This window comes from Pinus tabuliformis, chromosome J (assembly GCF_031772625.1).
Source record: "Pinus tabuliformis cultivar Carrire ecotype Pingquan chromosome J, CPIR1, whole genome shotgun sequence".
NCBI classification, from domain to species: Eukaryota; Viridiplantae; Streptophyta; class Pinopsida; order Pinales; family Pinaceae; genus Pinus; species Pinus tabuliformis.
Genome location: NC_142295.1, coordinates 1,025,922,947 through 1,025,936,031, shown reverse-complemented (window position 1 = coordinate 1,025,936,031; position 13,085 = coordinate 1,025,922,947). Strand labels below are relative to the sequence as shown.

Below are 13,085 nucleotides of genomic sequence, written 5' to 3'. Positions count from 1 at the left end.
TGTTAACTTCAGTGATGTGTTCATTATTAACACCTGCGGGTTTTGATGTAACAACAATCATGGCTCTAACAAGTGGTATCAAAGCCAAAGGTCTCAAGTTCGAAACACCCTCGACTCGCACAAAAGGGAAGATTGTTGATCATTAGCTGATTCAGTGCTCTGGTGTGTTTCATGACATGTGCTTAACTATCTCTCGAAAATCCATTAACTCTAACAATACATCCATTTGCTAACACTTATAAATTTTAATATAACAATAATCATAATTCCAACCTTGACTATTCATACTATTAATTAATTAAAATATAATACTATATTTCTGATGTGAAGTTCCAACCCTCATTATTCATACTACTAATTAATTAAAATATAAGACTATATTTCTAATCTGAAGTTGTCTTCCACTACCATTATTTTAAACAAAGCAAACAAATAATTGTTAGTGCTTCCTCACCTACACTATCACAAATCCATTTTACGCTAGATTGTCGTGCTTTATTTAAAATGAAAAGGAAAACAAGCGCACCAGAAAAAATAAGATTTTAAGGACACTTTAAAGTTTTGACTATGTATTTTTAATTGATTTACGTTGGGATAAGATGGATCTTTGAATTCGGCCTGGAGTATGCCGTAAAACTGCTTCTGCTTGGCTAAGAGCTCGTCTTCCTCGGACGTAAGGAAACAGGTTAACGGCCCAAGACCCAGAGGCATCTAGCAGGAGTGAAAGCCTGCTCCCTTACGGACCACCAGCGGGTTATTACAGGTGGCGTGGTTTTCCTTGATAACGGTGATGAGTCAAACCGACATTCGCGGATAGCAGCCAGAGATGGCTGTCCTCACTGTTGGTTTGACACCTGAGTTTGATAGGTTTTGCCACCTTCGGAAAAAAAAAAAGATGGATCTTTGAATTTGTGGTACAAATAAGTTTTAATTGTCTTTAATGTTTTTTCATATAATAGTAGGTACTTTCTTTTTAATGTTTTTTTAAATAACAGTTAGTTATCTAATCTTATCGGACATTTAAATATTTAAAAATAAAATAACAACCTATGAAAACATTTTTTAAAAGAATACTTGGTCCAGTGCTATTCCACCTTAAAAGAAGTTTAGAGATCCATCCCCAGGAAGCATGAGTTGTACATAAAGATAATATAACCTTTGAAAAGAAAATTACATCGACATCGACATAGGTGAAATAAAACCTTAAAAAAATAGAAATGAAGGTGATGTCAACAACATGCACATACAGATAATTAAGATGAGGGTTGCATAGCTGATTTCATATCAATTCATAATATATTCATTGCATCACTCCCACGAATCAATGTTGACAAAGAAAAGAGTTGACACTACTGTGGAAAAGAAGGGAGTCACTTTAATATATTAAATGATAATGATTTTTTTAAATGAATTTTTTAATATAAATATACAAAAGAGTGTTTTTAACATCCGTTTTTAATAGAAGATAAAATTATAGGATTTAAAGTTAAATTTATTTTTTTAATTATGGTGAATTAGTAATTTATTAGAGTAATTTGAATAAGTTTTGAGATCAATTTTTTTTTGTTGTTATGATAACATCAAAATATATCTAACAGAAGTTGAAATAAGTACTAGAGTCTGGTTCGAAAAAGCCCTCGCCCCCCGAGCCCTGCCCGTCTGTTCCCCTCGCCCTCGCCCCCGCCCCCAGGCCTGGCCTGGCAGGGCCTCCTCTGCTCTCCTGCCCTCTCTGCGCTGACCCCGCCTTCGGGGTTCCCGTCTTTGGCCGTCCTGCCCTTCTGCTGTGCGCAGCGGGCCTGCAATGGCAGGATCCGCTCCCCCCGCTCCGATCTCTGAAACCCCTGAGGAATCATTCGCAGCCCTCCTAACAAACCATTCAGAAGCCAGATCCCGACCCTCCCAATCAAAGTTCATTAAGAAGTTAGATGAAATTCCTGAAGTAAACCTGCCCCCATCTCTGCCCAGAAAATCGGCAATAGCTCTATCTGAAAGAGGCCTGGTAGGACAGTTCACAGGTCTCTGGCCTTCTCCAAAAACGGTCCAAAAATGGGTGGAGCGTAACTGGAGCACAATGATTCAAGGGAAGATAGCCATCCGGTTCTGCGGGCGTGGATACTACACCTTCTTATTTGAAACAAAGGAAGACAAGCACCTCATCTTTCGCAACGGGCCCTATTTCATGGACACAAGAGGTCTATATCTGAATCGTTGGACCCCGGACTTTGATCCGGAAATGGATATCCCCAGCGCGGTCCCTGTTTGGGTGCGCCTCCCCCATCTGCCCTTGCACTGCTGGGGGGATGAATCGGTCAAAGCGATCGGCAACGCAGTTGGAAAATACATAGACAGATCGGAACCAAGGGAGAACATGCATGCATGCGCTAGGATCTGCGTTGAAGTCGATCTTGGAAAAGGACTGCCGGAAGCCGTAAAGCTAAGAGTGGATCAATGGATGCACATTCAACAGCTGGACTACGAACAACTGCCCTTCAAATGCAAGGTATGTCATGAATACGGTCATTTTGCTAATAGATGCAGTAAGCTGAAAGAAAATGAGGCCACACAAAATGAGGAAAACACTGAAGGATCTTGGGAACAAGTCAAAAGGAAAAAGCCCTCTCCAAACCCGGGTATCAACACCACAGCTCCTCCAGCATCAAAACAACCCCCCCCCTCCCCCTCCTTCCCCAACCTTCCCTTCCTCCTCCAACCCCTTTGAAACCCTAACAGAAGAAGTCCCGGCCTCCCCTCCCCACTCCCCTCGCCCTGCCTCTCCCCGCTCTAACCCTCCTCCCTCCCCCCCCCCCACCATTGAAAGAATCCTCACAAGGAATAAGGCCAAGGAAGCACATCAGCCATCGGACCCCCCAAGGAAAGTCGGCCGAAAGACAAACAGAGAGTTAAGAGATGAAACAGCAGCAAAGGAAATGGCAACCGGCACCCAACAACCAATGGATTCCTTCTTAGGCAAGTTAAAAGGAAGTGGCGAGAAGGCCAAGGAGAAATCAGGACCCCACCTCAATACTGGTAAATAATGAATTTGGTCTCTTGGAATTGTAGGGGGCTCGGCACACCTGTAAAGCTGAAAGCAATCAAGGATCTCTTAAACCAGGAAAAGCCTGATATCCTCCTAATCCAGGAGACCAAAACCACTGAGCAAGACTTCCTCCTCCAAACCCAAAGATTCAGAAACTACCTTGGCATCTCAATAGGCTCATCAGGAGCTTCAGGTGGAATAGGAACCTTATGGAATATAAATAAATGGGAAATCATCAGCTCCCAGCTCTACAATTGGTGGATCCGAACAGAACTAAAGAACAAAAGCACCAGAGAATCCTACCACATCTACAACATCTACGCTCCTAACCATTACAGAGATAAAGCAAGCTGCTGGAACACTCTAGAAACGGATCTCACCACCATGCACAGCAGTGGGGTAATCCTTGGAGGAGACCTGAACCTAATAAGGCAGATAGATGAAAAATATGGGGGAAATTTCCATGCCGATCAATCCAGAGATAAGTTAGAATCCATCATTCAACAATTCAAACTGATTGATCCTCCACTAACAAATGGCAAATACACATGGACAAACAGAAGAGCAGGGATACACAACATAAAAGAGAGGTTAGACAGGTTCCTAGTTCAGGAAGGAGTAGCAGAAAATTACAAAGTAATCAGGAGTCACATAATCCATGGCACAACATCAGATCACAAGGCCGTGGTTCTCTCCATGGACAATGGAGCAAATTGGGGCCCTCTTCCTTTTAAATATAACAGAGCCTGGGATTCCCATGAGGATTTCTGCAACCTTGTAAAGGACCAGTGGTCGATTGAAGTCATTGGCTCACCCCATTTCGTTTGGGAGTCAAATCTAAAACACCTCAGGACAGCCATAAAGCAATGGGCTAGGGAAAATGCAACTGCTGAAAAGAAAAAGAAAACAGAGCTGCAATTAGAAATGGAGAGATGGCATAAAGAAAAAGAGCAGGTGCAATACACAGCCGAGGACATAGACAAGGAAAAACAGTTGTATAAAGAGCTTTACAGGCAGAACCGCATAGAGGAAGAAGAGCAAAGAATAAAATCCCGCTGTCTTTGGTTAAAAGCTGGGGACAAAAATACCTCTTTTTCCACAATAATGTTAAGATTAGAAGGGCAATCAACCAGATAGACCGAATAGAAGTTGAGGGGAGAGAACTGAGGGATCAAGAAGCCATAAAAAACGTAGCACATGCGCACTTCAAAGCCCTCCTTTCGACGAACCAGCATCATGACAGCGATGATTTCCTAAGTATAATTAAGAGCAAGATAACAGAGGAACACAACACCAAGCTGGAGCAAGAACCTACAATAGAAGAAATCCAAGAGACTATCTTTGGCATGCAGCAAGACAAGGCCCCCGGGCCGGACGGCTTCACAGTTGCATTTTATAAACAGCATTGGGACATTATAAAGAAGGACTTTGCAAGAATGGTAAAAAATGCATTTAGAAAACATAAATTGGGGGACAACACAAAGTCTTCTCATATAGCCTTGATCCCCAAGGAAGCCAACCCCAAATCCTTTGATAGATTACGGCCCATCTCGCTTTGCAACGTCTCTTATAAAATCATCACAAAAATAATAGCAAACAGGATAAAGAATCTGCTACCACTCATAATCTCAGAGAACCAGGGAGGTTTTGTCCCAAAGAGGCAGATCATAGATAATGTTATTCTAGTCCAGGAAGCAATACACAGCAGTTACAACAGAGGAGAGCATGGAATGATCATTAAACTGGACATGGCCAACGCTTTCGATCGAGTAGATCACTCCTTCCTTTGTTCGGTCTTAAAGAACTTCGGCTTCTCTCCCAATTTTATCAGCTTGATTAGAGCTTGTATCTTTGATTCCTGGACCGCCCCGTTGATCAATGGCAGGCCCAGCACCTCTTTCAGAAGTTCCAGAGGCCTGAGGCAAGGCTGCCCCCTCTCCCCCTTCCTTTTCATTATCATGGCGGAGTCACTCAGCATCCACCTAGAAAATCTGCGCAGCAAGAGAGAAATCACAGGCATCCGCATTGAGAGAGGGATCAAGGAAATAAACCACTCATTGTTTGCAGATGACACTCTACTAATTGGGGGTGCCTCCAGTCTAATGGCTAGAAGGTTCAAAAAGGTCCTGGATGCTTTCCTCCAAGCCTCAGGAGGTAAACTGAACAACAGAAAGTGCAAGCTCTACACTTGGAATGTGCCTCATCAGATTCAGCAAAGAATCTCCCAAATCCTGGAGATCCCTCTTCAAAAAAATTGGAGTTCTTTCCCTTATCTGGGCCTGCCCCTGGCAAAGGAACACATTAAAGCAGAAGTATGGACAAACCACATGGAAACAATGAGAGGTCATCTTCAAAACTGGGGAGCCTCTTGGCTCAACCTAGCTGGTAGAACTATCCTCATAAAGGCTGTCCTCTCTGGACTTCCAATATATCAATATGCAATCATTATGGCCCCTGCTAGCATCCACAAACACATGGAGCTCATAATGAGAAGTTTCCTCTGGCAAGGAGGTAAACAAGACACCAAAAAATTTAGTCTAGTTAGCTGGGATCAAGTAACCCTTCCTTATGAAAAAGGAGGCCTATCTATAAAAATCCCAAGCCTCTCCAACCAGGCGCTGGGGCTCAAGCTGATCTGGAGGATTCTCATAGGAACTGGCTCGTGGTGGGTGGAGGCAATCAAAAAGAAGTATCTTAGAGGCCTAAATTCCAACATCCTCAACGACCCAATAGCAGACAGGCCTTGCACACCGATGTGGCGTCTAGTGAAGAAAGTTCTGCCACACTTCAAGGAAAATGTCTCCAAGCTCCCAGGTAATGGTCAAAGTATTAATATATGGACTGACAGAATATTGAACTCTAACCCAAGAACCTTTTTTCAAGAGCTCAGACCTTTGCAAAATTGGATGGAGGAGAGACACATAATCACCTTGCATGACATATCCTTATGGAACCAAAATAGATGGCAGGCTTGGAAAGAACTGAACCTACCTCCGGAATTAAAAGCTCTGTGGCACAATCTGAAGCTCTCATTATCTGGATTAGCTCCAACAAGCAAGGACAAAGAGGATAGATATATCTGGGATACGGGGGGAGGATCCTTCACGGTCAAGGAAGGATATAAATCTCTCCAAACCCCAACCCCCACTGCCAATTGGAACCTTTTCCCAGCTGCCTGGAAGACCGAATGTCTTCCAAAGGTAAAGCACTTCAATTGGACTCTACTAAAAGGAAGAATCCTTACAGCGGAGAACCTGAGAAAGAGAGGGATACAAGGACCTTCGATCTGCAGCTTCTGTGGGGAAGAGGAAGAGTCAATTAAGCACTCCTTCCTTCTCTGCTCGTTTGCTCAAAGTTGCTGGAACAGGATAACAAGACCCCTGAACATTAGAGAATTCCCTGAACAGATGCATAACCTCCAGAAGAATTGGAAAAGAGCCTATCCATACTCTAAGAAGGGCAAGAATAATATCATTAGACTCTGGAAATGCATCCCCGCTACTTTATGTTGGAACCTCTGGCTAGCAAGGAATAACCATGTTTTCAAAAACAAAAGGCCTAACATGGACAGGGTAATAGCCAAAACTATAGCAAATATCTCGGAGGTGGTAAGTGAAAATTTCATAGCTCTCCCAGACTAGGAGAGTTGGGCACAAGAGGAAAGGGATTGGTACAGTAATTTCAATGTGAATCACGCTCTGAATCCTCCTACACAGAATAAAGCCAATCAGAAACAGGCCAATTGGAAACTCAGGGGAACTAAAGACGAAGTAAGGCAATGGATAAGCAAGCAAGACCGCCCACTTCTGTTCTTTGATGGAGCATCGAAGAACAACCCCGGAGCAGCGGGAGCAGGAGGAGTAATTAAAGATCAAGAAGGAAAACACATCTGCAGCTATGAATGGGGTTTGGGAAAGACTTCGAACAACGCAGCTAAAGCTTACAGTCTCCTCCTCGGCACCACAATTCTATTCAACCTGGGACTAATGAATCCAATTATAATTGGGGACTCGGCTATCATAATCTCAGCAATGATCAAGGACAAAGATTTTAATAGAGAAGGCCTCAACAACATAAGAAAGAGGATCACAGAGAACACACGAAATTTGGGGGATGTCACCTTCAGGCATGTGCTGAGGGAGCATAACGATGAAGCTGACTCCCTTGCCAACAGGGCGGTAAACCGACAGCAGGGACAAGTATGTGAAAATGAGAAAATCTATGACAAAGATATCCCATAACCAGTCAAGTAGTCATTCAGTCCATCAGCACAGTCCCTCTGAATATTGTCAGATCAGTTATCATTCTATCTGCCAGTCCTTGGACGCTCATCCCATTCCTCACACACTTCCGCCCTCCCCCTCTCTTCTCGAATACAGCCACATCCGTGATCTCCCCCCTGGCACGGTAGGCATACGTCTCATCAGGCTTCTCGGACTGAGATCTTCGTATCCGCAGCAAGATATGCAGACAGAGCCCACAGGCTCCATTATCCCGCTCCACCATTCAGTTTGGCTCCCCCCCTTCCTTTATATACCTGCTCCTCCGAGCTTTCTTCTCATCCAAACATCGCAGCCCCTGTCTCAGCCAAAAAGACTTCGAAGCTTGGAAGGTAGCGAAGCTCAGAAGTTCAGAAGTTCGAGTTCAGAAGTTCGAGTTCAGAAGTTCGAGTTCCTCAGTACGTGTTTAGAAGTCTGAGTTCCCTTCGTTTCCTCAGGCCAAAGCAAGCCACCACTGAGAGCTTCGTAGCACAGTACCCCTCCTCGGCCATCCTCAGGTATAGTACAAGACATTTCTTAAAACTTAGTTTACTAATTTGCTTCTTTCAAGCTATGGCAGAAAATAGACAACAACAAGCAGCACAGGAGGGCGCAGCGCAGCAAGGAAATCCCTTGGACAGAGTGTTAGGGAATGACACTTGCACTCTGTGTAAACAGCATGTGTTCATGATAGCTCGTTTTGTTAAACACCACAAAGAGTTGAGGAGTGATTTTCAGGCGGACAGTCGTTCCAAAAGAAAGAAGCTGGTTAAGCAGAGAAAGGAAATTGAGGGACTCAAGGAGAAGTGTCAGCATTTGGAGGAGGCTATCAACCACATCAAGCAACTCACGGACAGCATGCAGGCGGAGGCATCCACCAAGGCAAGCCAAAAAGATGAACAAAGAGATGATCAGAGGGATGAAACAGTAAACCAATTCTGGTGTTAGTTATATGAATAGTAAAGTAAAGCTCATAGATGGTTTGTTTGTAAGGCAGTATAGTAGGTATCTTTTCCAGCACTTTCTTTTCAAGTTAATCTCACAGAAGTCACGGGCTGCGCCCCGATTTTGGACTTCACTTGTGACTGTTCTCCTTGAATCTTATGTAATAGCTCTAGCTTACACAGTTTTTTTAATATATGAGTAATCGATCTTGTGAAAAAAAATATATATATATCTAACAACTTCCAAGCCAAAAGAGTAGGTCTCCCAAGGATAAAGTCTACTCCGAGGGGTTTGAAATGTCTCGACTTTTGCTAAATCATATATTATAGGAATTAAGGTTAAATGTTATTAAAAAGCACATAACTCCATTAGAGGTAGTTTTGGTGATGACCAAAAGGGATATTGAGTTTTTAATGGAGATTATATAGGTTGAAATTACCTTTTGATCCTAGAGTAAGATTTAAAACTACTTTTTATTGGTTAAGAGTCCGTCTTCTTCTAGGGTAAGGAAACAAGTTTATAAACCAAGACCCAATGTCATCAGGCAAGAGAAAAAATCTACCCCCTTACAGGTCACCAATGAGTTATTTTACAATAGCACAGTTTTCCTTGAATAATGATAGTGAGTAAGATTGGTTCCATAGATTACAATTAGTGATGGTTGTCCTCACTACCAATTGATAACTAAGTTATGATAGGTTTTTCCACCTTGGAAAAAAAGAAAAGAGAGAGAATTTGTAATATTATATACGTAACAATTATAATATATTGATAAGGTAGTCACAAATAAATAAGATACTAATAGGATTTATGTTTGGTGTTTAATATTGGAAGATATTATCCTCTCCATCCAAGGTTAAATATCACTTGCAATGTCTGTCTTTGTGGGCTAATTAGGGTTGACAAGGTACCAATAATATTGCTCCCAATTAAGTGCTTAAGAATGGGACAACAAACATTTTAAGTCTAAGGGGTTAACTCTATTAGTGGTTATTAATATTGTTAGGGATTTGGCGTGTATTTTCCTAATGGGTGTTCAATTAGAACCCCCTTACGTTAGACATTCCAAACTATGTCATTGGGTTTGTCAGAGATGCCATCCATGAATGTGGGGAAGTGTCCCTTGAGTTTTCATGCAATGTTTTCCTTGGGAATAAGGATAATAATTATAAGCAAAAAATGGTGTACAAAGTATGATACCAATGTTAATGTCAAAGTGGAAAATGATGTTATCATATTAAGTTGGAAACGTGCACACTAAAGCTAGAGTCTAGGATTACAATTGAAATCTTTAAAATATCATAAGTAATCAGAAGTACATACCATGTACATCAATTTGAGCATGGAGCACAAATCCAATAGAGATACGAGAGATACATATATGCCCCCCTTAGAGTCATACCATTTACATTAATAAGCTAACATGGAATGAAACATAAACAAGACTGACAAATTGCAGGTGATGTTAATATCTATATGAGAGAGGATGTTATCACTTCACATCAAACCATAGGCTTGTACCCCAAAGCCAACTTTCATAGTGACAAAACCCTTGATTTGGGTAATGTCTTATAAATCGGCTATGTCTCACAAAAATTATGTGTTTGTAATCATTCACAAAATACACAACTCGATGTGAAACATTAATGCAAAATCATAACTTAGTATAGGAATATCTTATTGTATAAAGACAACCTACAACATCAAATAGATAAGACAAAACCAAAAACAACCTAAAAGATATGACACCAAATTTTTTAATAATATAATATTAAAATAAGAAAACATTATCCCATCAACTTAAAAACTTACATCTAAAAACCATCTTCTAAATTAAAAAATAAAAAATAAAATATTTGTTTCTATTAAATTCAATTTACATTCAGTTTTTTCATAACAATGACATTTTATCATAACAACTGCAAACTTACTAAACTAACATACAACATTTATAAAAAACAAATACTAAATGAAAATGAAGTGAAATGCATTTAAAATGGAAACAAAATCCATGAAAATAAGAACCAATTATCTCATAACATTTAAGGGAAAAAATAGCCTTACAATAAAGTTGTTAAAGTACGTGATGCTTTACCAATCTCATCACAAGATATTTGGTTTATAAAAGCCATTCAAATTCCAAAATACACAACGCTATGAGTCAAATTATCTTGTCCTTCTAAGCCAAAATGAGATGGGTGACAAAGGTTGAATGATACCCGATAAAGATTATAAAATACATTCATATCCCTAAATTTTTTGATAACGTCCATTACAACTTTAATATTATGAAATAATTGGTTTGGATTGGGCCGATGGATTATCTAGAGTTAATTTTTGTTTTATTATATATATAATTTGAAAAGAATATGCAGAAATATTTAATTGAATATTTGGTAGATAAGTTTTAAAGGTTAGCTTATTTGGTCGAATTCTTGTTGCTAAGTACTTTTCTAGTTGGGAGGTCATGGGGTCAAATCTCCTCAACGCCTTTAGGGTTAGGCCCTGCTTGTTCGGCCGATAGGGTAGATCCCTCCAAGTTGATTTGCTTGGATTTTCCCGTGGATGTAGCGGCCACCCAGTGCCTGTGAACTACTCTAAAAAAAGAATATTCAGTAAATAGAGAAAAAGAATTATTTACTTTTATTTTATATGAAAAAATCAATCATTTTTATTTTTATTTAATTTAGAATATAGAAAGAATATGGAAGATGATTTAGTTGATTATTCAAATGATGGAGAGGAGGAATCTTTCATTTCTATTTTTAACTTAAGGGAAGAATAATATTTTTAATTTAAGGGAAAAACAATTTGAAATATTGAAGGTGTTTAAGGTATACGAGGAAGATATTTATTATAAATATGAGCAGGAAAATATTAAGGTTTAGAGGAAGGGGATAAGAATCTTATGTTGCAAGGTGATTATGAAATCTCGATGGAGGAAAATTGTATTGATTATAAACCATGTGTAGGATGACAGGTTAGATAAGGATGCTAGAGGGAGTAACTCTTGGTACAACTCTAAGCTTGTATGTCATTTCGAATGGGGAAGAAGTAATGGTGTAAGCCCCAAGAAGATCCTCATTTACTTTGTATTCAAAGGAGGAGCAATCTTTTGAGAAGAAAGGTAATATGTAGTAAAACAAAATGGAGATAGGAAAACCATTGAAAAAAAAGGGGCTCTCAGCAACATTTTAACACATAATATCACACCAAGTTATCAAGTAGAGTGGTGGACTTCTTAAAAATAAAAAGAGGAGGTATGAATCATGACTAAGTGAAGCTAAACAAGAAGAGGAAATGATTTAGAGTCCAATGAGAGAAGGCCTTCTTGTGTCAAGGGAATACATTGACATGGAGGAAAGTGAAGAAAAGGTTGGTTGTATCCACGATTGCTTGAAAGAAAAGGGAGGCTAACAATAAACAAAACTTAACTATTGACAAGAATAAGACATTGCTTCAAAGGATGATGTAGAAGCACCATAGACAAATCCAACTAGAAAAAAACAATTCAAGACTTGTATGTAAAATAGTAGAAAAGGACTACCTAAGGTCATGGATGGAGAAATCTTAACAAGAAGTGATAGGGTATACATAAAAAATTCACATCCTAATTTGTGGTTGGATCATAGTTAAGTTTTAATCAAGGATAGATGTAGAAAGGATAAAGACTTGGAGGTGGTATTAGGGGCCTTTGATCATTGACTTGAATAATTGAAGGAAATGCTTCGATCTAAGCAAGGAACATGTGTTAATCCAACTAAAATGGGTCTTAAAACATGAAATTTGAATGGAGTCATGAAATGAGGAAGTCTTGAAGGCATTGAAGAACAAGATAAGAAAGTTCATAGGATTTGAAACAAACATTGATTCAAAAGTCAATAAAAAGGTTATAAGAATTCTAGTGGAACTAGATTTAAGGGGGATTATTAAAATAAATTGAGATATCAGGGGTAATCATAAAATACTCAAAATTTTGAATAATTCAAAGCTTCCTTTTAGATGTTGAAATTGTTGCATGGATGGTCATGTGTGAGTGTGTCTCTTATTGGGATATTGCATTGCTTATGTGTGTGAACCAATTGTTGATGGATGTGAATACATCCATTATATGTGTTACTTATATATGTGGATGTAACAATCACACCCCACATTTACCCACTTTTACAAGCTCACCAAGATAAACATGAGATGAGTGTCACTATGACAGATCTGACCTCCAAGTTCAATTTATGGAAGTGGGGCCTCCAATCTGACAAAAAAATGAGATCCCTCAGAGACCATTAATGACCACTCAGGAGGCTGCAAACCACCCTAGGTGATCAATCTCTAAGTTGGAGCCTTTTTTCACTAGGTTTACTACACAATTTCACCCTTGACACTTCATGCATGCGGTTATGAGGTCCCAACCGCACCCTTAAGCATACCTCCAACAAAATAACAAAGTGACACAAAATAACTCCTTTTAGATGTAATAAAAACACATTCAGGGAGCTCTTGAGACACTACAAGAATTTCCCAAGTACATGACAAGGATGTATAACTCTAACTATATATTATAAATTCACTTAATGGATGTGACAACAATACTAAATATTAAACAAACATGTGGACACTATAGGGATGGTTGGCATATGCTATGCAAAATCCACAATGAAACTACTAGAGAAAATCTATGATGACAATGGACTCTATATAGATGTACATTAACTATTAAATATAGGAATAAGGACACTATAAGGATGCTCGAAGTAGCCACCTAGAATGTTGTAAAGGTGCTAGATCATTGCAAATAAGATGTTAAATATTATAATGGGTCATTATAAGATTGTTAAATATACACA

The 13,085-nt window shown here is 39.6% G+C and overlaps 1 protein-coding gene across 1 annotated transcript; it reads left to right on the top strand.

The window, feature by feature from the left end:
* Positions 1-3,421: 3,421 nt before the first annotated feature.
* On the top strand, positions 3,422-4,174 carry LOC149230356 (uncharacterized). Its single transcript, XM_089381287.1, has one exon. It carries the CDS (start codon positions 3,422-3,424, stop codon positions 4,172-4,174), a length of 753 nt encoding a protein of 250 aa, XP_089237413.1.
* Positions 4,175-13,085: the final 8,911 nt, after the last annotated feature.

What these genes read in the sequence shown, in the direction of transcription:
- LOC149230356 (XM_089381287.1), top strand. Translation starts at nt 3,422, where the DNA reads ATGCACAGCAGTGGGGTAATCCTTGGAGGAGACCTGAACCTAATAAGG.